Here is a 26,245-nt window from a genome sequence, read left to right on the forward strand (position 1 = left end):
TCCATCAATGATGGCAAGCCGTCCTGGCCCAGATGCAGCAAAACAGGCCCAAACCATGATACTACCACCATGTTTCACAGATGGGATAAGGTTCTTATGCTGGAATGCAGTGTTTTCCTTTCTCCAAACATAATGCTTCTCATTTAAGCAAAAAGTTCTATTTTGATCTCATCCATCCACAAAACATTTTTCCAATAGCCTTCTGGCTTGTCCATGTGATCTTTAGCAAACTGCAGATGAGCAGCAATGTTCTTTTTGGAGAGCAGTGGCTTTCTCCTTGCAACCCTGCCATGCACACCATTGTTGTTCAGTGTTGTCCTGATGGTGGACTCCTGAACATTAACATCAACCAATGTGAGACAGTCCTTCAGTTGCTTAGAAGTTACCCTGGGGTCCATTGTGGCCTCACCAACTCTTACATGCCTTGCTCTTGGAGTGATCTTTGTTGGTCGACCACTCCTGGGGAGGGTAACGATGGTCTTGAATTTCCTCCATTTGTACACAATCTGTCTGACTGTGGATTGGTGGAGTCCAAACTCTTTAGAGATGGTTTTATAACCTTTTCCAGCCTGATGAGCATCAACAACGCTTTTTCTGAGGTCCTCAGAAATCTCCTTTGTTCGTGCCATGATACACTTCTACAAACATGTGTTGTGAAGATCAGACTTTGATAGATCCCTGTTCTTTAAATAAAACAGGGTGCCCACTCACACCTGGTTGTCATCCCACTGATTGAAAACACCTGACTAATTTCACCTTCAAATTAACTGCTAATCCTAGAGATTCAAATACTTTTGCCACTCATAGATATGTAATATTGGATCATTTTCCTCAATAAATAAATGACCAAGTATAATATTTTTGTCTCATTTGTTTAACTGGGTTCTCTTTATCTACTTTTAGGACTTGTGCGAAAATATGATGACATTGTAGATCATATTTATGCAGAAATATAGAAAATTCTAAAGGGTTCACAAACTTTCAAGCACTACTGTATGTATGCACATCCTTATTTTTTACTTTTTATTTTTGTCTGTTCCCAACATAACTTTAAAAGCAATGAACAGATTTAGATGAAATTTGGTGCACAGCTTGAGTATTATCCTGAGTTCAATTGCTTAAATTTTGATGATAAACTCTGGCTCAGTGGAGGTATACACTCCACTGAGTGCCCTTCTATTTTTCAAAGACTTAAAAATGAAATAAACCTTGCAATCTAACATAGGAAATGGAGAAAAGATGGAGAGAAAATGATGGGAGCAGACTGGATCGATTATTTTCTTTTACCCTGTTTGAAAACACCAGCTGCCTTCTACATATAATGTTTGAACATTTCATGAGTAAACGGATAGAATGATCCAAAATTATTTATTATTAAAACTTAATTGGCAAATTGATTCTATCCAGCTGACTTTCTATCTCCAAGGACACTACTCTTGGACATTAACATTCCGCAAGAGCATCAAGAGTAGGGGAACATCATTGTTCACAAAGTCTAATCAAATCCAATTTCAGAAAACAACAAAAAGGAGAAGATCTATGTTTCTGCAGTAATCCTGACAGCTGGATGAGATCACCATTGTGTTTAGATCTGCTGCTTCTCTGTTCTTTGAGTAAGAGAGATGTATGAATGTTCCTCCTGTTTATAAATAAGAGACATTGGGCTAACTAGTGAAGCTAGCTTTCAAGAGTGAACTGCTTCATTCAGTCATGTAATTGTAACAGAGTTTAACAGGGAAAAAATGGATGGAATTACTTCTTGGTGAATTGCTTACACGTCTGTTTGGTATATCGATAAAGAATGTATCAGAAAAGTTTGTTAGTGGCTGAATCAAATGATGTAGTAGAAACATTTGGCTCTTCTAAGTCAGAAAGTGTGAAAACCATGGGTGTTCTTTCCTCTGGTAGAGTGAAAACAGTGCTTTCTGAATGGCAAGAAAAAATTAGACTGGTTGGTTACACTATAATCTAGTCCACAAAGCTCAAGACCATAAATACACAGTTGCTACATGCCCCAATACACAATCGTCTTTGGTCTGCTTTTCCTACAAGTTATAACATGGAAAAATCACAAAGCTGGGGGTTCCCGTGTTAGAAGTCATGTATTTCGTAAACTGCTAGCTCCACAGCCAGTCTACCAATCTTATTTTGATCATGAATCAATAAAGATTACTTGGCCCAACATGTTATTCAATTCAAGTCGATAATATTGATCCAAACGGTCAATTTTTTTTCACCTAAGAAGAAAACTTCCAGTCTACTCCACCAGCATTGGCATTTTGGAAATCAAATGATACATTGTTTGAAAGGTGAGTGACATTGAATTCATCTGCAAGAAACCATGCACCAATGTTTTAAATTAGAGCTGTCAAAATTAGTAACAAAAATAGGACTAAAGACCTCACAATACACCATGTCATGGTATGGAAGGGATAGAAGTTAACCAAATAGTACACAAAGTCTACATTTATAAGAGACTATGTGGCTTCAAATCATTATCCATATCCACTTATTCTGTGCAGGGTCACGGGCAAGCTAGAGCCTATCCCAGCTGACGATGGGCAAGAGGCAGGGTTCACCCTGGACAAATTGCCAAATCATCTCAGGGCTGACACACAACCATTCACACCTACGGTCAATTTAGAGCCACCGATTAGCCTAAGCTGCATGTCTTTGGACTGTGGGAGAAACCAGAACACCTAGAGGAAACCCATACAGACACGGGGAGAACATGCAAACTGCATACAGAAAGGCCCCTGTTGACCACTGGGCTCGAACCCAGAACCTTCTTGCTGTGAAGCGACAGTGCTAACCACTACACTGCCTTCAAATTATTATTCTCAAGTTTATCTGGGTGCACTTGAGGGATACTGATAGGTAAAACAGCATGGCATGTAAGGTTCATGAACACTGTTTGAGCTTTGGCCAATCGGCACGCAGGAATGCAATCACGTGATTTTCAATCATAGCAACGCCAGCAGAGTAGACAAACATTTTGGCTCCATTCAGAAAATCAGCAGCAGGGAACACTAATATTGATTTGAAGTTGCTGAACTGTTGATTTGGAAAGCCTTTATTGTTTTGTGATCAAATGTAGACCAACAGATTGTATGTGGAGTGGACCGTTCATGAATTACAACTTTGGGGATTTTTCCATGTCATAACTTGTAGGAAAAGAAGACTGACGAGGATTGTATATTGGGGCATGTAGCGACTGTGCATAAATACTAGCTTAACCAGTGAAAGATATATGTATTTCCCCCAATATTCACATTACTGATGATAAGCGAGATGCCTGAGTGGTCATTCATTCCTACCATTATCTGTATTTGCTAGCATTTATCCTTATCGAAACATTTTCCAATCTTATTCAATAAATACTTGGTTATTTATGGTATCTGATGTTATAGAACAGTGCATGCTGTTATAGAAAAACAATCAACAAAATGCAAAGTGTCACTGCTAACACCAAAAAAGTTGCTTATTTTACTATAAGAGCATGTCCCAACATATTTTATCCGTTTTATAATTCAGAAATTTGCTCTGATAATCTCGATTGTGAGCAATTATTCAAAACAAAGATCAAAACCAAACAAAAAACATTATCCTGACCCATTTTATATTTTAGCAGCAGTTCCCAGATTCCCCTCCTGGCATACGGATCCACTCCAGCTGTCGGTTCGTCCAGAATCACTACGTTGGAGCCACCCACAAATGCTATGGCAACCGACAACTTCCTCTGCATCCCACCTGTTAGCAAACACAATATACACACACTATAAAAATAACCTCTTTCTCTTACAAACATGTACTGCATACAGTAATAAAAAAAAACTAGCACTCTGAGCTATACCTGAAAGGTTCTTGGCGAGATCCTTGCGCTTATGTGGCAGCCCTACATCTTTGATCATTTGATCTATTTCCTGTTTGACTTCCTTGGAGCTTCTGCCCTTGAGACGGGCATAGAAATAAATGTGCTCCTCCACAGTGAGGCTGGGAAACACACACATCCATTATGCAGTCATGCAGAGCATTTTAGGTAGGATCTGTTCTCATATAGCATTCAGTGTGCATTCAGAACAAAATCGCAGCGGCCTGGTGTGTAATGCAAGCGCTGGCCGACTGCAACAAATGAGCCGCGAATTCAATAAGCATTCATGAATACAGTCATTAAATGACAGTTTCTCCGAGTTGCATGTCAAGCGTGTAACCTTAATAAGGGATTCATGACCCACAGCACACAAGTTTATGTTTCCGAAAGCAGCATGGATGCTTTGCCAACTGAAAGTTTACAAATTTGGCTGACCATTTAATATGAAGTGATTTACTGAGTGAGGCTAATCTCAAAAAGTGGATCTAGTTGAGGGTTGAGGGATTTGCTCCAGAGCCCAACAGTAGTTCTCTTGCAGGCTTTAGAACCTACAGAAATTTAGTACATACCGGTAGCAAACAACCTTAGCCACTGAACTGCTGACCTTCTATAAGAAACTATTTATGTACAAGCATAAACTAATACAATCAACATATTTCCAGGATTTATCCTGACGCTCTTCTTCTTATACTTGGAGCTTCTGCACTTGTGGTTCACATTCTGCTACTTTGGATGGTCCCACATGGATTCGTTAAAGATTTGTGCTTCCCAAAAACAGTTTATGTTCAAAATGAACCCTTGCATCAGTGGATAATCTCATCTGGATACTGAAAGTTTGTACCTCAGAACTGCTACTGTAATCATAAAGGACTCACTGAACATCCTTTTTCAACATGCTGTACTACTAGACTTTAATCTTTATACAGCTGTATACTGTGACACTTAAGGTTTCTTTTTCATGTCTTCTCATGGAACTTTTCCTTGCCACTGTCACCTCTGGCTTGCTCAATAAGGATCGAAACCTTAATATTGATTTCTCTCAAGCTGCTTCCTGACAATATCTATTTGATATCTATCCCCAGTCATGCAGACTGCAGCTCTACACAAAAATGATCAACATTCTTGATGTGCAAATAAAACTGTGTAACATTCCTCTTTATCATTCTGAGAGGAGACTGGCATCTGGCACTTACTCATTAAATAAGACGTTGTGTTGTGGGCACATGCCAAGCGTCTTGCGTATATTGTCCATGTCCTTGCGGATATCGAAGCCATTAATGTAAGCCGTGCCGGATGTTGGGGTGAAGAGTCCAGTGAGAATGGACCTGAGGACAGCACAGCAAACACAATGCATAAATCCAGAGCTACATTCCTTATTTACAGGATCACATGATTACTTGGTAATTACATACAGTTTATTTATTTTCACCATAGTGGACACTGGTCAGTGAATCAAAACTGCACTTATCACTCAATAGTCAATGAAAATTCTGAGTTTGAAAATAAGGAGCGTTAATGGACAGGCATCACAGTAGAGGGGGCTATAGAGCAGGGAAGCCATGGCCTAATGGTTAGAAAGGCAACTTTAGGCTCAAAAGGTTGCTGGCTTGATTTCCTGGACCAGTAGGAATGACTGAAGTGCCATTGAGCAAGGAACCTAAACTACTCTAGCCCTGCGAGGTCACAAAGGACCTGTGATGTTTAACTAGAGTGGTGCTTGAAAATGTGTGAACCCTTTAGAATTTTTTTTTTATATTTCTGCATAAATATGACATAAAACATCATCAGATTTTCACACAAGTCCTAAAATTAGATAAAGAGAACCCAGTTAAACAAATGAGACAAAAATATTATACTTGGCCATTTATTTATTGAGGAAAATGATCCAATATTACATATCTGTGAGTGGCAAAAGTGTGAACCTCTAGGATTAGCAGTTAATTTGAAGGTGAAATTAGAGTCAGGTGTTTTCAATCAATGGGATGACAGTCAGGTGTGAGTGGGCACCCTGTTTTATTTAAAGAACAGGGATCTATCAAAGTCTGATCTTCACAACACATGTTTGTGGAAATGTATCATGGCATGGCGGCACGGTGGTGTAGTGGTTAGCGCTGTCGCCTCACAGCAAGAAGGTCCTGGGTTCGAGCCCCGTGGCCGGCGAGGGCCTTTCTGTGCGGAGTTTGCATGTTCTCCCCGTGTCTGCGTGGGTTTTCTCCGGGTGCTCCGGTTTCCCCCACAGTCCAAAGACATGCAGGTTAGGTTAACTGGTGACTCTAAATTGACCGTAGGTGTGAATGGGAGTGTGAATGGTTGTCTGTGTCTATGTGTCAGCCCTGTGATGACCTGGCGACTTGTCCAGGGTGTACCCCGCCTTTCGCCCTTAGTCAGCTGGGATAGGCTCCAGCTTGCCTGCGACCCTGTAGAAGGATAAAGCGGCTAGAGATAATGAGATGAGATGAGATCATGGCACGAACAAAGGAGATTTCTGAGGACCTCAGAAAAAGCGTTGTTGAACATCAGGCTGGAAAAGGTTACAAAACCATCTCTAAAGAGTTTGGACTCCACCAATCCACAGTCAGACAGATTGTGTACAAATGGAGGAAATTCAAGACCATTGTTACCTTCCCCAGGAGTGGTCAACCAACAAAGATCACTCCAAGAGCAAGGCATGTAATAGTCAGCGGGGTCACAAAGGATCCCAGGGTAACTTCTAAGCAACTGAAGGACTCTCTCACATTGGCTGATGTTAATATTCAGGAGTTCACCATCAGGACAACACTGAACAACAATGGTGTGATCCACTGATCTCCAAAAAGAACATTGCTGCTCATCTGCAGTTTGCTAAAGATCACATGGACAAGCCAGAAGGCTATTTGAAAAATGTTTTGTGGACGGATGAGACCAAAATAGAACTTTTTGGTTTAAATGAGAAGCATTATGTTTGGAGAAATGAAAACACTGCATTCCAGCATAAGAACCTTATCCCATCTGTGAAACATGGTGGTGGTAGTATCATGGTTTGGGCCTGTTTTGCTGCATCTGGGCCAGGATGGCTTGCCATCATTGATGGAACAATGAATTCTGAATTATACCAGCGAATTCTAAAGGAAAATGTCAGGACATCTGTCCATAAACTGAATCTCAAGAGAAGGTGGGTCATGCAGCAAGACAACGACCCTAAGCACACAAGTCATTCTACCAAAGAATGGTTAAAGAAGAATAAAAGTTAATGTTTTGGAATGGCCAAGTCAAAGTCCTGATCTTAATCCAATAGTAATGTTGTGGAAGGACCTGAAGCGAGCAGTTCATGTGAGGAAACCCATCAACATCCCAGAGTTGAAGCTGTTCTGTATGGAGGAATGGGTTAAAATTCCTCCAAGCCAGTGTGCAGGACTGATCAACAGTTACTGGAAATGTTTAGTTGCAGTTATTGCTGCACAAGGGGGTCACACCAGATACTGAAAGCAAAGGTTCACATACTTTTGCCACACACAGATATGTAATATTGGATCATTTTCCTCAATAAATAAATGACCAAATATAATATTTTTGTCTCATTTGTTTAACTGGGTTCTCTTTATCTACTTTTAGGACTTGTGTGAAAATCTGCTGATGTTTTAGGTCATATTTATGCAGAAATATAGAAAATTCTAAAGGGTTCACAAACTTTCAAGCACCACTGTAGAGGTATGCCAGTGTGTATGTTCCATGACTCACATAGTAGTAGTTTTTCCTGCACCATTGTGTCCTAAGAATGATGTGATCTGGTCTTGGTAGAAGTCCAGAGTGAGTTTATCCACAGCCAGTTTCTTTCCAGTCTTATAAATCTTCACCAAGTTCCTTATAGACACACCTGCTTTCAGGTTAGCAGGAGGTTTTTCCAGGTAACCTGTAATACACACAAACACCCACAGATCCTCAGTATTCATTCATCTCTTTAACTGCTTTATCCTAGTCAGGAGGATCTGGAGTCGGTCCTTGGGACATTATGGGAATACTCCCTGGATGAATACCCACCATTTATCAAGCAACTTACCCACTCAGCCTCATCATAGCATTTTATATTTTTATATGGTCCTGTGTGTGTACAGTATGTGTGTATGTGTACCATTCTGCTCCTCCAGTGCATCGAGATGATCTGACTCTACGTCCACACCAGCTGGTGTCCCACACCAGTATGAGGAGGTTAATGGGAAATACCAAGGTCTGGGAATTCCATACTGCCCTAGGATTTAGGACATAGAGAATATTAGAGTCAAGTCTTTTGGCCCCAAGGCTGTGCTGTGTCCAGAATGATATCAGTCTCTAGTAAAGATATGTTCACCTGGGAAGACGTTTTCAATGTACCAGGTGAGTATCCAGTACAGCACAGCGTCAATCAGTATCATGATGATCGAGACGATGAAGGTGTAAGGGTCATCATCCTGAGAGCTGAGCATGATGTTGTTCCACTGAATGCCAATGCCCTGCTCTTCATATCGTGCAAAATTCTCACAGCCATAACCAAACGCCACACATGACAGCAGGCTCTGCACACACACATGAATTATATATATATATATATATATATATATATATATATATATATATATATATACACACACATGCTATATGGCCAAATGTTTTTGGACACCTGACCATCACACTCATATGTGGTTCTTCACCAAACTGTTGCCACAGAATTGGAAGCACACAACTATCTTGAAAATCTTTGTACGCTGTAGGATTACACTTTTCCTTCCCTCCTGCTCTTATGGATGAATGTGCTAATCCTAATAGCCATGCTCCAAAATCAAATAGAAAGCCTTCCCAGAAGAGTGGAGGTTAATATAACAGCAAAGAGGGACTAAATCTGAAATGGGATATCCAACAAGCACATATGGGTGTGATGGTCAGGTGCCCAGAAACTTTTGGCCATAGCATATACATATACTCATACAAGGCATATACTATATAGACACACATCATGTCAGCCTTTTATTGAAAAAATAATTATATAATATAAAAATATCTAAGTCCAAATTTTATATTATATATTTTATTTATATTATATATTTTATTTTGTATTATGGGTATGCAAACTTTTGCTGCTTTTTTCTCTCTACCATATCAATTTGACACCCAAAGTATAGATAAACTGGCCTTTTTATCCTTGACATGCAAGTGACATCAAAGCAAAACAGAAACCCAGATGTTGGCCATGTTGCTGGATATACAAATGCGGGGTAAAACGACATTCCATAGTCATGCGTGTGCAACTCTCTTTGTTTTCCCACTGCTTTAAGCATTCTTTAAGCTATGCCATATTTTTGTGCTGTATATGGTTGTGCTCACAACAGTACTCATGACCGTGGCACGTTCCGATTTTTTAGAATTCCGTCCGTGATTTGGAAAGAGGGCGAGGAAACTCTGAGGCTTACTATGGAGAGGAGACAAGCACAGCTGAACAACATCGGCAGGGCTGATCTAACAGAGGCTAAAACCAAAACAGCTCATGTTTGCAGTAATCATTTTATCTCAGGTGAGATTCAAAAGCTTTCTTAATAATCTCATGGAAGAATTTTATTTTGTGTTGCTAGAATTTTGCTATAAAATGAGTGTTCTCCTGTCATGGTTCACTCGGTCGTTGTTGTAATTTTAACACGTGTATCATCATTTCGCTTCTAGGAGCGCCAGCAAAATTAAACGATAGAAACAATCCAGACTGGGCACCCACTCAGAAAATGGACTATGTTTCGTCCAAGGTTGGACTTGATTCTTCGGTAGCCAAACCAGATAGAACGCGCTATTTGGGTACTCGATGGTCAGTAGAAGCATCTTATCTTCAGAAAAGTCTGACTTTTTAAAATAATATGGGTCAAAACCACACATATCTATCTTCTCTTTGTATCAAATCTTCGCTCAACCATTCAAATCGTGGTAATACTGAGAAAATTCAGCATTGTTTACAGACACACTTTCAGCGGCTGCCAGCCAAGTTGCTTTGTATATCCACCATCATGACAGATGCTCATGACATAGCACATTTTGATTGTGTGGTTGCAAGTCATCTATTTCTGCATATTTCAGTGGGCCAGCTTAAATGTGTTCATGACTCTTCACCCAAAAACAACATACAAATTAAATGGTGTTTTTCCACTCATCAGCTGTCCAGTTTCGATGAGCCTAAGTCCACTGTAGCCTCAGATTCCTGTTCAACACTGACAGGAGTGGAACCCGATGTTGTCTTCTGCGATTTTAGCCTCAGCGTTCAAAGTATTGCGCATTCTGAGATGCTTTTCTGCTCAGCACGTTTGTAAAGAGTGGCTAAAATCGCAGAAGACAACATTGGGTTCCACTCCTGTCAGTGTCAGTCAATCACTGTAGACTCAAGGTTTAAATCACACATTATATGCCAGAATTTTGCAAAGTACCAGATGATCATATCAATGCTGATGTCTTCTCTACTTGAAAATCATGTCATTATGCTGTTGCAGACGTGTGTGTTATCTGGGTTTACATGACTCGACAAGGGCAAATATGTCACACATACACAGTACATACATGATGTACTGACAGACATGGAAACAAATGCAACCACCTTCCACATTTGTTCAACTGATCGCATCTTTCTGAGGGATCCTTACAGCAACCTGGCAGCACTCGCTAATTTTTAGAAACACACACACACACACACACACACACACACACACACACACACACACACACACACACACACACACACATACAGTGGGCAGGTGTGTAATTGTGTTTGGCATGCCAGCAGTGTTCCAAGTACTCTCTGACTCTCCCCAAGGAGATGTAGTCCCTTGACTGTCATTAATATAAATGTAAATTATTCTCCTAATCCAAATGCAGTGTTTTGTGAATATGTTATCAAAAACATGGCTGTGCCTTGCTCTGAACAGGAGTGCATTCTCTCTCCATAGATAGATAGATAGATAGATAGATAGATAGATAGATAGATAGATAGATAGTGTATGCACTCATCCTTGAAATTCGATATGTGTAGGTCCTTTTTACTTCGCCTTTATGAACCTCTTCATTTTTGTGTAGCCTTGATGGATGGTCTTGGAGCCACTTATCTGTACCTGTATCTGTTTACTGCTCTAAATATCTGTATTTATATTCACATTTAAACCCAAAGTGGGTGTGGCCTAAACCTGATCTCTAGTATTATCCAGAAAAAAAGGAAAAGACTGTGGGGGAAAAAAAGAAAAAAAAAGCCAACAATATCAGCATGATCTGTGAATTCTGGCCCTGACAGTTCTTCAACCTCAGCTACATCACTTCATGATTGGTCTCAACTAGGGACTGCTTCTATTATTGTGCTCATGATATATAGTTTTATTTGTACTTGTCGGCAAAATTTTCAAACAAATATCATTCTATTTCCCCAACATACGAACCAACTAGTAGTCTAATTCAACCCACTGTGATCCTGACCAGGCAGTTACTAATGCTTGGTTCACACATTGGCGTTTCAGCCTTGTGTATGTATGGCATATCAGGATATGTGGCAGTAAGAAAGGAATGTCACAACATTGCCAGCTTACATAGCTAATACTCTAGGATGTGTAACACAATCTCCTTGTACGTCAGGGTGCGGCGTATTTTTAAGTCTGCATTTAAAAATCTGTAGCACACATGTAGCAGCTTTGATATGTCACACATAGGTTACATGTACACCGTAAAAACGAAAGCTACGCAGCAGTGATGCAGTGGGAATGTTGCTCGAACACCTATTTCGCCATGCGAATGCTTTAATTGACATGTGTCTGATGAAGGTTTGCTGATGTCTTCCCTCATCCCTTGCCCTTCTTGGGTCCTAATTTCTTCGCTGGCATGATGCTTTCTTGACTGTGACGAATGACAATGAATGCAGCGTGAACGCCGCAGGTACGTAGTAGCAATTTCACACGAAACGCCATGCCAATGAAATGGTTACGCCACGGCAACACATCATACGCCACGCATACGCCTCAGTACGCCATAACTTTACGTCCCTTGAGCGCCATTCAAACCCCAGATATGCTACAATAATGCCACATGTACGCCATGTATGTCAAAGGACTTTAATTTTGGACAAAATACGCTTCATTTCTTGGCGTTTGACCCACACGCCGCTTACATGGCAAGATACGAGACAGTGTAACACAAACATAAGGATGAAAGAATCAACACTGTAACTTCATTGCTGCATGTTCATATTAATAAATATGGTGTTTCTTTGTCCCACAAGCTTCATATCTTATAGCTCGCTCACACCTACATGAAAGTAAAAGAAAATTTTCATTGTGTCCCAAAGAATTACAGTCACAATCCACAATAATCTCAACTGTGAAACTCTATGGCAAACTTTCAAAAGAGAGAGAGAGAGAGAGAGAGAGAGAGAGAGTAGCACCTTGTATTCATATTTCTATTTGAATATGAGTTCATCTCTACTCTCAGCAGGTTCATGAACTGCCTTTGGGCATTTTTTTTTTCTTCCACAAAACATAACAATGTCCCCCTCATGTGGAGTGCTTTTTTTCTTTTCTGCACACGTCTTCCTACTGAAATACAACATCTCCACTGAGGATACATTAATGTGAAAAACAACAACCAGCTGTTTTGTGTTATTTTTAACACAACCAGTGTGCTACAATATTTAGCATAGGCAGTGTTGTTCGATTTTTTTTTTAACAAAATTGTGTGTTAAATATGTGTTAAAATCGACACATCATCTGATAGTGGATGCTGTTTTAGCTCAGATCGTAAAATCATTAAAAAAAAATCAGAAATAAGGTAGATTTGAAGTCAGGTTAACTGCAAACTACAATGTAATTGGACGATTATTAAAAGATGATGACGTTGATTTCACACTTATTTTTGCATAGTTCCAGACAAACAAACACAAATATAGGGATGGACAGCCAATATTGGGTGGCACGGTGGTGTAGTGGCGGGTCGGATTTTTCAGTCCCGCTCCCTCCCGCGCCCGCATTGTGCAGTCCCACTCCTGCCCGCAAAGAATTATGATTTTCAGTCCCGCTCCCGCCCGCGCCTGCCATATTTTGTCCCGCTCCCGCATGATGCAGACATTCACGTTATTTCTCAGGAAAGTTCTTGTCTTGACACAGCGTAATGGTGCCCCGCCCCCTACTTTGAGTGGATTAAAGCATAAATATCTACAGCTCACGTTATTATTTACCTTGTTTCGGAATTCAGCATATACTGTCTCTAATAATAACAACAATTAGGGCTGCCAAAAGATTAAAATATTTAATCGCGAATTAAACTTCTTCATCATATGAGAAACCATTGTAATTCTCTGATCAGCATAAAAAAGTGAATGGGCTTGCTTTGTATCAATTGTGTTGATTTTTGTGTTTTTATTTCAAAGCAGAGGTGATAAAAGAAGTGAATTGATTTACTACTTGAGTTAGTCTACAACTTTAGTCAGAGAGACAGGTTACACAGTGACGGTAGGCTTGACTCAATGCTATCCCAGAAATCCTTCCTGTAATATGCAAATTTGGCCGCCTCTGATTGGACAGCCAAATTTGCATATTACAGGAAGGATTTCTGGGATAGCATTGAGTCAAGCCTACCGTCACTGTGTAACCTGTCTCTCTGACTAAAGTTGTAGACTAACGCAACAAGTAAATCACTTCATTCATGGTTCTCTTGCTAGCTGGGTGTGAACTACGAGTCATTAGAGTGATTAAAGGCTTTCCTGTTAGGGTGATCAGTGGCAAATTTAAGATGCCATTCCTCTGGCAATCTAACTCTTTCTGCGAATTTAGGTATCTTAAAATGTTTTTATTGATGCCAAATAAAATATCCAGCACCAATTATATATAATAGACATAAATTAATAATTTATACATTTTATTTCAAACACATTTTTAGTTAGCGGGACTGCAGCTTATCACCGCTCCCGCCCGCGCAACATATGTGCACTCCTGCTCCCACCCGCGCGGGCATATGTGCACTTCCGGTCCCGCCCGCGCCCGCAATGAGCTTTCAAAATTTGTCCCGCGCCGCACTGCTTTGCGGCGGGTCCCGCGAGTCCCGCGGGACTCCCGCGGGAGTGCAGGGCTCTAGTGTAGTGGTTAGCACTGTCATGTCGCCTCACAGCAAGAAGGTCTGGGTTTGAGCCCCGTGGCCAGCAAGGGCCTTTCTGTGTGGAGTTTGCATGTTGTCCGCGTGGGTTTCCTCCGGGTGCTCTGGTTTCCCCCAAAGACCTGCAGGTTAGGTTAACTGGTGACTCTAAATTGACCGTGAGTGTGAATGGTTGTCTATGTGTTAGCCCTGTGATGACCTGGCGACTTGTACAGGGTGTAACCCGCCTTTTGCCCGTAGTCAGCTGGGATAGGCTCCAGCTTGCCTGCGACCCTGTAGAACAGGATAAAGCGGCTACAGATAATGAGATGGGACAGCCAATATCTATAAAACATGTGTGAAAATTGTTATCCAGTGTTAATTTTGTTCATATTAACCTCATCTCATCTCATCTCATCTCATTATCTCTAGCCGCTTTATCCTGTTCTACAGGGTCGCAGGCAAGCTGGAGCCTATCCCAGCTGACTACGGGCGAAAGGCGGGGTACACCCTGGACAAGTCGCCACGTCATCACAGGGCTGACACATAGACACAGACAACCATTCACACTCACATTCACACCTACGGTCAATTTAGAGTCACCAGTTAACCTAACCTGCATGTCTTTGGACTGTGGGGGAAACCGGAGCACCCGGAGGAAACCCACGCGGACACGGGGAGAACATGCAAACTCCGCACAGAAAGGCCCTCGCTGGCCACGGGGCTTGAACCCGGACCTTCTTGCTGTGAGGGGACAGCGCTAACCACTACACCACCGTGCCGCCCCTCATATTAACCTAATGATGAAATATAGTTTGTTTTTCTGTTGAAAATGAAAAGAAATTATTAATATTAACTAGTCATAATTTTAATGCTATGTTAATCAAATATAATTTAGTTGTCAAAATGCGATCTATAACTACTGTTTCTATGATGGCATATTAGGGATATTGTTGATTAAAAAAATAGGGGTAATGTTTCAACGGAATATTCCAGCTATTCACAATCGAGAATCATATAATACACAAGTATTGAGGACACAATCTGAGAAACAGGAGATTTGTTGTTCATTTGTTTAGTCAGCTGCAGACATGTTGTCATGGTGCTATACAGCCCCCACTCTTTATGTTGGGATTGCACAATGTGGCAGCCATCTTGTGTGCATGTATGCATAGAGAGAAAGCAAGTCTAATCCAGGCTTTGGTGTGCATAGTGTTGATTTGTAAACATCCATCCATCCATTATCTGTAGCCACTTATCCTGTACAGGGTTGCAGGCAAGCTGGAGCCTATCCCAGCTGACTATGGGCGAGAGGCAGGGTACACCCTGGACAATTCGCCAGGTCATCACAGGGCTGACACATACCGTAAAGACAGACAACCATTCACACTCACATTCACACCTACGGTCAATTTAGAGTCACCAGTTAGCCTAACCTGCATGTCTTTGGACTGTGGAAACTGAAGCACCCGGAGGAAACCCACGCAGACATGGGGAGAACATGCAAACTCCACACAGAAAGGCCCCTGTCAGCTGCTGGGCTTGACCCCAGAACCATCTTGCTGTGAGGCAACAGCGCTAACCTTAAAGGTGCAGTACGAGATTTTTTTCAGGAGTATTTTTTACCATATTGCTTGAAAAGCTCCTCACACCCACGTTGCAAGCAGTACAACAGAAGGTTTGACCCCAAAACGAAATATTTTAATCCAGTCTACAGTGTAAAATAAAGGAAAAACGCCATCAAATCCTATCAAGGTAACCACCTCAAAATGATTGGATACTGACACATCAATCAGACTGAAGCCCGTGACCCCAACCCCCCACCCCCACCCCCCAACGCCCCACCCCCGCCCCTACCCTTGCGCGTACAGTATGCGCAGGGACCACTCCAGGTGAACTAAGCCATTTCAAAGCAACGGATAGATAGCCTACCATACTAGCCCATTTTATCTAGATACTGGCCTACAATAATTACATAACACTATGACAGAACAGATGCACACAACTGGTCAAAAAAGAAAACGAAAATCTGTATTCGAAAAGGCAACTGCCAAGAAACTTTATGAAAAAGGACGAGTCAAGACCAGAGTGAACATTGGCGCAGCGTTCGACCGCTGGCGGCAACTCAAACAACAAAAAGGACTTCAAACCGATGCAATGGTGGCCCTGTTTCTACTTGATAGGTAAGATAACATTATGTATTTATTACATTTTCAGATAGGACAGTGTTGTCGTTTTAACAAGTGTACACCCTGGCAGCGAGAGCATAACCGATGATACGGACCACAATGTAGGTTTTGCTAAGTTAGCATGATTTGCAAAGTTAGCTGACACGGATTGTTATACTAATGCGTATAGTCGTATTACGTCCTTGATGGTAGTTTTTCCATGGTATTTATTTCATGCATACAAACGATTTGTTAGCTTAGCTGTATGTGGCACAAACGATAACTCTTATTTATTTATGAATTGGGACTGTTCCGCGAAAAAACAATAGTAAAATGCAGATTAGAGCCATCAACATGAACCTTAGCCATGAACACTACTTGGGCTAGGGCGGTGACTGCTACAGAACCCCCGACATATCAGTCTTACTACAATTAGATTAGGTATAACAAGTATGAAAACAAGTGAAAAGTCAACTTCTAATGTAGTATGCAGACAAATATTTCTTGAAATGATAATCATGTTAGTTGGTTACTTTCACTACAATGTTGTTCAGTCTTACCTGAGAAGACGCCACGGCACACCTGATGATCTCTCCTTCCGCGCTAACAGTGGTTGAAACACACTGAGCTAATGCAAACAGTCCTTGTGACAACCATGAACGCTCGGGAACTGGCAATGCGCGTTCATGTGCTTTGGAGGCGCGGGTAGGGAGGGGGGTGGAGGCGCGGGGGGAGGAGGAGGAGGGGTAGAGATGCGGGGGGTGGGAGCATGGCGAGGGCGGGCGTGTTTCTTTTCAAAATATGGCTTGCGGGAACCGTTATTCCAAAATCTCGTACTGCACCTTTAATCATAAATGTATCCAACACAATGAACTACTCATAGAGTTTTAGCTCACAAATTGAAATATTTCTCTGACACTCAATCAATATGTGAGGCACATGAACACAGCTAAAACCAGTAAGATTACATAAGTGATTTAAACCTGACAGTGTTTTTATATATATGTTTATACACACACACACACACACACACACACACACACACACACACACACACACACAAAGTGGTGCTTGAAAGTTTGTGAACCCTTTAGAATTTTCTATATTTCTGCATAAATATGACCTAAAACATCATCAGATTTTCACACAAGTCCTAAAAGTAGATAAAGAGAACCCAGTTAAACAAATGAGACAAAAATATTATGCTTGGCCATTTATTTATTGAGGAAAATGATCCAATATCACATATCTGTGGGCGGCACGGTGGTGTAGTGGTTAGTGCTGTCGCCTCACAGCAAGAAGGTCCGGGTTCGAGCCCCGTGGCCGGCGAGGGCCTTTCTGTGCAGAGTTTGCATGTTCTCCCCATGTCCGCATGGGTTTCCTCCGGGTGCTCCGGTTTCCCCCACAGTCCAAAGACATGCAGGTTAGGTTAAGTGGTGACTCTAAATTGACCGTGAGTGTGAATGGTTGTCTGTGTCTATGTGTCAGCCCTGTGATGACCTGGCGACTTGTCCAGGGTGTACCCCGCCTTTTGCCCGTAGTCAACTGGGATAGGCTCCAGCTTGCCTGCGACCCTGTAGAACAGAATAAAGCGGCTACAGATGATGAGATTACATATCTGTGATTGGCAAAAGTATGTGAACCTTTGCTTTCAGTATCTGGTGTGACCCCCTTGTGCAGCAATAACTGCAACTAAACATTTCCGGTAACTGTTGATAAGTCCTGCACACTGGCTTGGAGGAATTTTAGCCCATTCCTCTGTACAGAACAGCTTCAACTCTGGGATGTTGATGGATTTCCTCACATGAACTGCTCGCTTCAGGTCCTTCCACAACATTTCGACTGGATTAAGGTCAGGACTTTGACTTGGTTATTCCAAACTTGACTTGGCTTAGGGTCGTTGTCTTGCTGCATCACCCACCTTCTCTTGAGATTCAGTTCATGGACAGATGTCCTGACATTTTCCTTTAGAATTCGCTGGTATAATTCAGAATTCATTGTTCCATCAATGATGGCAAGCCGTCCTGGCTCACATGCAGCAAAACAGGCCCAAACCATGATACTACTATCACCATGTTTCACAGATGGAATAAGGTTCTTATGTTGGAATGCAGTGTTTTCCTTTCTCCAAACATAACGTTTCTCATTTAAACCAATAAGTTCTATTTTAGTCTCATCTGTCTACAAAACATTTTTCAAATAGCCTTCTGGCTTGTCCACATGATCTTTAGCAAACTGCAGATGAGCAGCAATGTTCTTTTTGGAGAGCAGTGGCTTTCTCCTTGCAACCCTGCCATGCACACCATTGTTGTTCAGTGTTCTCCTGATGGTGGACTCATGAACATTAACATTAGCCAATGTGAGAGAGGCCTTCAGTTGCTTAGAAGTTAGTCTGGGTTCCTTTGTGACCTCACCAACTATTACACGCCTTGCTCTTTGAGTGATCTTTGTTGGTCGACTACTCCTGGGGAGGGTAACAATGGTCTTGAATTTCCTCCATTTGTACACAATCTGTCTGACTGTGGATTGGTGGAGTCCAAACTCTTTGTAACCTTTTCCAGCCTGATGAGCATCAACAACGCTTTTTCTGAGGTCCTCGGAAATCTCCTTTGTTTGTGCCATGATACACTTCCACAAACATGTGTTGTGAAGATCAGACTTTGATAGATCCCTATTCTTTAAATAAAACAGGGTGGCCACTCACACATGATTGTCATCCCATTGACTGAAAACACCTGACTCTAATTTCACCTTCAAATTAACTGCTAATCCTAGAGGTTCACATACTTTTGCCTTTCACTGATATGTAACAATGGATCATGTCCCTCAGTAAATAAATGACCAAGTTTTTGTCTCATTTGTTTAACTGGGTTCTGTTTGTCTACTTTAAGGACTTGTGTGAAAATCTGATGATGTTTTAGGTCATATTTATGCAGAAATACAAAAAATTCTCAAGGGGTTCACAAACTTTCAAACACCACTCTGTGTGTGTGTGTATTTTATATATATATATATATATATATATATATATATATATATATATATATATATATATAACTGAAGTCTTCTTTTCATGCAAACTTTGTTATAGATTTCTATTTTATGACTTCTACATTATCGAGTCAGTACAAAAACATTTTAGAGTCCAACCGTTCGTTTTCCAGCACAAAATTAAATGTCACAGGAAAAATGTTTGTCTGTCGGGAAAGAAAGCTGAATGCTACATCAGAGCCAATTAAAAAAAAAAAAAGGAAAAAAGAAAGCATAATGAAGGCTGCTGGTTTTTGGTGCAAAATGAAGAAGTGAGTGTGACAAAGTGTCCAGAAGAACTGTGGCTGGTTCTGTAAGATGCTCAGTAAAACCTACAGCTCATTTCCTTATCAAACTGCACTCGTTGTATCTCAGATTACTATTTAATTTTTTTTTTTAAGCAAAGGGTCGTCTCACACCAAATATTGATGTTGTTTCATTTATTATGGCTTACTGCGGTTTATACTATTTTTTTTTTTAATTTAATGTTGAAACATTTCCATTCATTATTTTTTAAAGCCATTTTTTGTTGACAGCGTTTCTTTACATGTGCCTCAAATTTTTGCACAGTACTGTGTGTGTGTGTGTATATATATATATATATATATATATATATATATATATATATATATATATATATATACACACACACACTGGGCTAATGGCAGTAACACCAGAGGAGCCAAGCACCAGCTACTGGTCGATAGAACAGTTGCCCGAGACTGTAAGAAGAGACAGACCAACCTGTGCACTGCCTGGATTGACTACAAGAAAGCCTATGACTCAATGCCACACACATGGATACTGGAATGTCTGGAACTGTATAAGATCAACAGGAACCTAAGGACCTTCATCCAGAACTCAATGGAATGTGGAAGACAACCCTAGAGGCCAACTCAAAACCCATTGCCCAAGTCAACATCAAGTGCGGCATATACCAAGGAGATGCGCTATCACCACTGCTGTTCTGCATAGGCCTGAACCCCCTCAGTCAGATCATCACGAAGAGCGGCTACGGGTACCGATTCCGTAGTGGGGCAACAATCAGCCACCTGCTCTACATGGATGACATCAAGCTGTATGCCAGGGACGAGCGAGAAATAGACTCGCTGATCCACACCACCCGGATCTACAGCGATGACATAGGGATGTCATTCGGATTGGACAAGTGTGGCCGGATGGTCTCAAAGAGAGGCAAGATGGTCCGGACTGAGGGGATTGACCTACCAGAGGGCAACATAGGTGATATCCAAGACAGCTACAAGTACCTTGGCATCCCACAGGCTAATGGAAACCATGAAGAAGCCACAAGGAAGTCAACCACAGCCAAATACCTCCAGAGAGTAAGGCAGGTCCTGAAAAGTCAGCTGAATGGTAAGAACAAGGTCCGAGCCATCAACATGTACGCACTACCAGTCATCAGATACCCCGCTGGTATCATAAACTGGCCAAAGGAGGAGATAGAAGCCACAGATATCAAGACTAGAAAGCTCCTCACCATGCATGGAGGGTTCCACCCCAAGTCCAGCACCCTGAGACTATACACTAAGCGGAAAGAGGGAGGCCGAGGGCTAGTGAGCATCAAGACCACGGTCCAGGATGAAACATTGAAAATCCGAGAATACATCAGAAAGATGGCCCCAAAGGATGAACTGCTAAGTGAATGTCTCAGGCAGCAGAACCCTGATGAGAGTGCAGAGGAGGAGGAGGAACAGACAACCTGGAGAGACAAACCCCTACATGGCATGTACCACCGTCAGATAGAGGAAGTGGCTGATATCAAGAAATCCTACCAGTGGCTGGATAATTCAGGACTGACAGACAGCACAGAGGCACTAATCATGGCAGCACAAGAACAGGCCATAAGCACAAGAGCCATAGAGGCCAGGATCTACCAGAGTAGATCAGACCCAAGATGCAGACTGTGCAAAGAAGACCCTGAAACAGTCCAGCGCATAGTAGCAGGGTGTAAGATGCTAGCTGGATCAGCGTACATGGGGAGGCACAACCAAGTGGCTGGGATAGTACACAGGAACATCTGCAACCAGTATGGAATAGAAGTACCCAAGTCCCAATGGGCCATACCACAGAAGGTGGCTGAGAACAACAGGGCCAAGGTTCTGTGGGACTTCAGCTTCCAGACTGACAAACAGATCCTGGCTAACCAACCGGACATAGTGGTGGTGGACAAAGAGCAGAAGAGGGTGGTGGTGATAGATGTGGCGATCCCAGCTGACGCCAACATCAAGAAGAAGGAACATGAGAAACTTGAGAAGTATCAAGGGTTGAAAGAGCAGCTGGAACGGATGTGGAAGGTCAAGGGTTGCGTGGTCCCCGTGGTAGTGGGGGCACTTGGGGCAGTAACCCCCAAACTGGGAGAGTGGCTCCAGCAAATCCCAGGAACAACATCTGAAGCCTCAGTCCAGAAGAGCGCAGTCCTAGGAACATAGAAGATACTGCGCAGAACCCTCAAACTCCCAGGCCTCTGGTAGAGGACCCGAGCTTGAGGATGACATGGATACCACCCCCCCGCCAGGGGCGAGAAGGAGATTTTTTTTATACACACACACACACACACACACACACACACACACACACACACACACACACAATTGCCACTCAATTGTCACAATTAAGGTTGATGTTTGTGTAAGTATAAACATGCTCCACATAGGATTTTTCCAAGCGGACTGAGTTTTCTTGTGTAAATTTTCTTGTGAAGGATTTACGAATAAATTTAGTCATATCAAATTTGATAAATGAGGCTGATTGTTAAATTTGTCATGTATATTCTGTCACTTATTTATAATTGTTTGTGTCACTCATTGTTCCTTGCTCTCTCTCTCTCTCTCTCTCTCTCACTCACTCACACGCATGCACACACACACACACACACACACACACACACACACACACACACACACAGTTATGACACATGCCTAGAGTGATGTGGACAGTGTATTTTTCTCTTATTCAGAGGCACAATGACTCACTCTCTGACGCTTCCTGTCAAAAGAAAGGAGCTGTCATTAACACAGAGTGCTGGAGGCAGAGTCACGTAACTGTCCTTCCCAATTACACACACACACACACATGCACACAGAGACAGAGCAAGTGGGATGCACCATTTCTGACCAATGAAAACAAAGGCATATACCATACAATTAACACACACACACACACACACACACACACACACACACACACACACACACACACACAAAGACACCCTGCAGCTATGGGCTGAAATACACACGGCATCATTAGACAACACAGCGATAAATCTGTGCAGCCATAACGAGGGTGATGTGTCAGTCTTAATCCGACACAATGAGAATCTTCCGTCTGCACCAAGCCCACAGTAACACACACACGCCTGCTTGCACACACACCGTGTTTTCTCTGTCTGCAGGCATGCAGTGATGAAGATTAAAACGCTATCTCCATCGTTTCCTCCTCCCTCTATCTAAAGGACACTCCACAGAATGAATAAGCAGGACGTGAGCTAAAGGTCACTTGGATGATGCGAATTGAGAGTGAAGCCACTACGCACCATTTATTACTGCTCTCCACCTCAAAGGCCAAAGCACCCGCCTATTACTCTTGATTTGGCGCAGTAGCCGCGAGGCTGACCATGCGTGGAAAACACACTACGTCTCATACTGATGTGTACCACCCACATTCTCATCACAAAGCACTCTGCTTTTTCATTATCATTCTGAACATCAATAATATGTGCAACAAAAACTTATATTTTGACCGTCCTTTTGTATTCTACTTATGTCATACATCATCAGTTTATGTCTCTCCTCTAAATGTCACGTCTTTCAAGTTTCAAGTCATTTGGTAATAAATGTTCCAGCGAACCCAAACTGTTCTGTGACATAAAAAAAAAACAAAACAAAACAAATATAAACAGTTTAATTCTATTATTTAGGATTAAGTTTTAAACTGTACTCATATAATTCAGTTTTATGGTTTTATTTTGGGAATTTTTATCCTATTCAGGTGTTTTCCTGCTTCAGGTTCCTTGGATATATTCCGGATCCATGATCCTCATGACCCTGACTAGGATAAAGTGTTCCTGAAAATGAATGATTGAAAGAATTGTATAGATTTTTTTTAATGGTTAAATGAAAATGCTTCAATTACAGCAAAAACTATCCTAGCTAAACCTAACAAGCATTCCAGTCAGTCAAATGCCATATAAATATACAGCATATGTTGTGTTTTTTATTTATTTTATTATTGGTTTTATTCTTGTGGCAGCGGGGGCGTGGTCAAGCACCGGTCTGCGACAGGAGGGCGGAGTCAGGGAAGGTGAGTGGCAGAATCACTACACCTGAGAGCAATTAACCTGTGTTTGTGTGTCTTCCCAGTGACCACGCACAGAAGCTCTTCCCTGAACAGACACCCGTTGTGTGTGTGTGTGTCTGTCTGAGCGAATGTTATGCTGAAAAGTGTGACAATAAATACTAAATTGGAACTTGATCTCTGTCCTGCCGTCCTCTGTGCTCCACCCACCTGCTCCGAACTGCCACAGTGGTGCCGAAACCCGGGACCTGGAGCACAGCAGCCTCACAGCCCCATGGAGTCCTCCCCGTTCGCTGAACTAATCCACGCCCTCGCCACGGCCCAGCAAAGCCAGCACCAGGCGCTACTCACCCTCCGAAAGGAGCAAGAAGAGCGGTTCGAGGCCCTGGTGTTGGCCCAACAGGAAGATCGACAGGCTTTCCGGCACCTCCTCACATCGGCGGGGCCCACCAGCGCTCCTACCGCGGGCCCGTCTCCCCTCACCGTCACCAAGATGGGCCCGCAGGACGACCCCGAGGCGTTCATCACGCTCTTTGAGCAAGTCGCCGAAGCCTCGGGGTGGCCGATGGAGCAGCGCGCGGCGCGCCTCCTCCCCCTGCTCACGGGAGAAGCACAGCTGGCCGCGCTACAGCTCCACGCCGACCGCCGGCTGGCCTACGCGGACCTCCGCCGGGCCGTCCTCCAGCGCGTGGGGCGCACTCCGGAACAGCAGCACCAGTGCTTCCGCATGCTGCGCTTGGAGGAAGTCGGCCGGCCGTTCGCGTTTGGCCAGCAGCTCCGGGACGCCTGCTGGCGGTGGCTGAGGGCCAACAACCGTGACGCCGAAGGAATCCTCGACCAGGTGGCGCTGGAACAGTTCGTCGCTCGCTTGCCAGCCGGAACTGCGGAGTGGGTCCGGTGCCACCGCCCGGCGTCGCTGGATCAAGCAGTCGAGCTGGCGGAGGACCATTTCGCGGCTGTCCCGGCGGCAGGACAGCAGATGGCATCTTCTCTTCTCTCCTCTCCTCTTCTCTCTCTCTCCCCCTCCTCCTGTGTCCCGTCCTCGCCCCATTCCCCCTCCGCGGAGGCGGGGGCCGGCACCACCCCAGCCGGCCCGCTGCACCCGCGGTGCCCTCCCGTTTCTCCCTTCTGTGTCTGTCTCTCCCCCACCTCAGGTGAGTGAGCCCCAGATCACTGGTGCAGAGGGAAAGCCTGGGCCGGTTTGCTGGCGCTGCAGGGAGCCGGGCCACCTTCAACAGCAGTGCACGGCAATGGAAGTGGGAGCGGTGGTTCGGATCCCCGATGCGCCAGAGGCCGCCCTCGATTGGGCCAGAGTGTATCGCATACCGGTGAGTATCCAAGGGGCTACATATCAGGCGTTGGTGGATTCTGGTTGTAAGCAGACCTCAATTCGCCAAAGCCTGGTTCAAAACGAGGCACTGGGGGGAGCACAAGGGGTGAAGGTGTTGTGTGTGCACGGGGATGTTCACAGCTACCCTTTGGTGTCGGTCCACATTATTTTCAGAGGGGAAAAATTTATAGTGAAGGCGGCGGTTAATCCCCGCCTTACCCACTCTCTAATTTTGGGGACTGATTGGCCGGGATTTCGGGGTTTAATGACACGCCTAATAAAGAGTGGGTCCTGCCATTTAACAGGGGGAGGTCCCGGTGCCGCTTTGGCGGGAGCAGCTGTCGCAGAGCCGTCTACGTCATCTCCACGTCAGAGTGAGGAGCCGCTGGCTCCTCCTCTCTCTATTGGTGAATCCCTCGCGGATTTCCCATTAGAACAATCGCGAGACGAGACTCTGCGACATGCGTTTGACCAAGTGAGAGTAATCGATGGTCAAACGCTCCAGCCGAACGCCACCCCGTCCTTCCCCTACTTTGCAATTATGAAGGATAGGTTATACCGAGTGACGCAGGACACCCAAACTAAAGAGCGTGTCACGCAGCTTTTAATTCCGAAGAGCCGCTGGGAATTGGTATTCCAGGTGGCTCACTTTAATCCCATGGCTGGACACTTAGGGCAGGATAAAACACTAGCCTGAATAATGGCCCGATTCTATTGGCCGGGGATTCACGGCGATGTTCGTAGGTGGTGTACAGCATGCCGCGAATGCCAGTTAGTAAATCCAGTGGCCATTCCAAAAGCGCCTTTGCGCCCTCTTCCATTAATTGAGACCCCGTTTGAGAGAATTGGGATGGATCTCGTCGGGCCATTAGATCGGTCAGCACGAGGGTACCGCTTTTTATTAGTTCTGGTGGACTATGCAACGCGATACCCGGAAGCAGTAACTCTGCGCGGTATCTCAGCACGCAGTATTGCAGAGGCGCTCTTCCGCGTCATCTCCCGAGTTGGAATCCCGAAAGAGATTCTGACTGATCAAGGCACTACGTTTATGTCACGGACACTGTGCGAACTGTATGGGTTATTGGGGATTAAGCCGATCCGCACCAGCGTGTATCACCCACAAACAGATGGTTTAGTAAAACGGTTCAACCGCACCCTCAAAAATATTATTAAAAAATTCGTGAGGATGCACGTAATAGGGACAAGTGGCTCGAACCCTTGCTGTTCTCAGTGCGAGAGGTCCCCCAAGCCTCTACGCGGTTCTCCCCGTTCGAATTATTATATGGGCGTAAGCCGTGCGGCATTCTAGATGTGCTGCGGGAAAATTGGGAGGAGGGACCTTCACAAAGCAAAAACGAAATTCAGTACGTTATGGACCTGCGCGCAAAACTCCACACACTCACCCACCTAACTCAGGAGAATTTGCGGCAGGCCCAGGAACAGCAA

General features: G+C 43.4%; 1 protein-coding gene across 1 annotated transcript in view; it reads right to left on the reverse strand.

The window, feature by feature from the left end:
- Nucleotides 1–26,245, reverse strand: part of LOC132882575 (phospholipid-transporting ATPase ABCA1-like) — a 340,951-nt gene that overhangs the window by 156,907 nt on the left and 157,799 nt on the right. Inside the window, exons 16-21 of the mRNA XM_060915668.1 lie at nt 8,196–8,400; nt 7,980–8,096; nt 7,589–7,760; nt 5,065–5,196; nt 3,854–3,993; nt 3,613–3,750 (exon numbers count right to left, since the gene is read on the reverse strand). Coding sequence (XP_060771651.1) covers nt 3,613–3,750; nt 3,854–3,993; nt 5,065–5,196; nt 7,589–7,760; nt 7,980–8,096; nt 8,196–8,400 — 904 coding nt within the window. The remainder of the gene's footprint in view (nt 1–3,612; nt 3,751–3,853; nt 3,994–5,064; nt 5,197–7,588; nt 7,761–7,979; nt 8,097–8,195; nt 8,401–26,245) is intronic.

Source organism: Neoarius graeffei, chromosome 3, assembly GCF_027579695.1.
Source record: "Neoarius graeffei isolate fNeoGra1 chromosome 3, fNeoGra1.pri, whole genome shotgun sequence".
NCBI classification, from domain to species: Eukaryota; Metazoa; Chordata; class Actinopteri; order Siluriformes; family Ariidae; genus Neoarius; species Neoarius graeffei.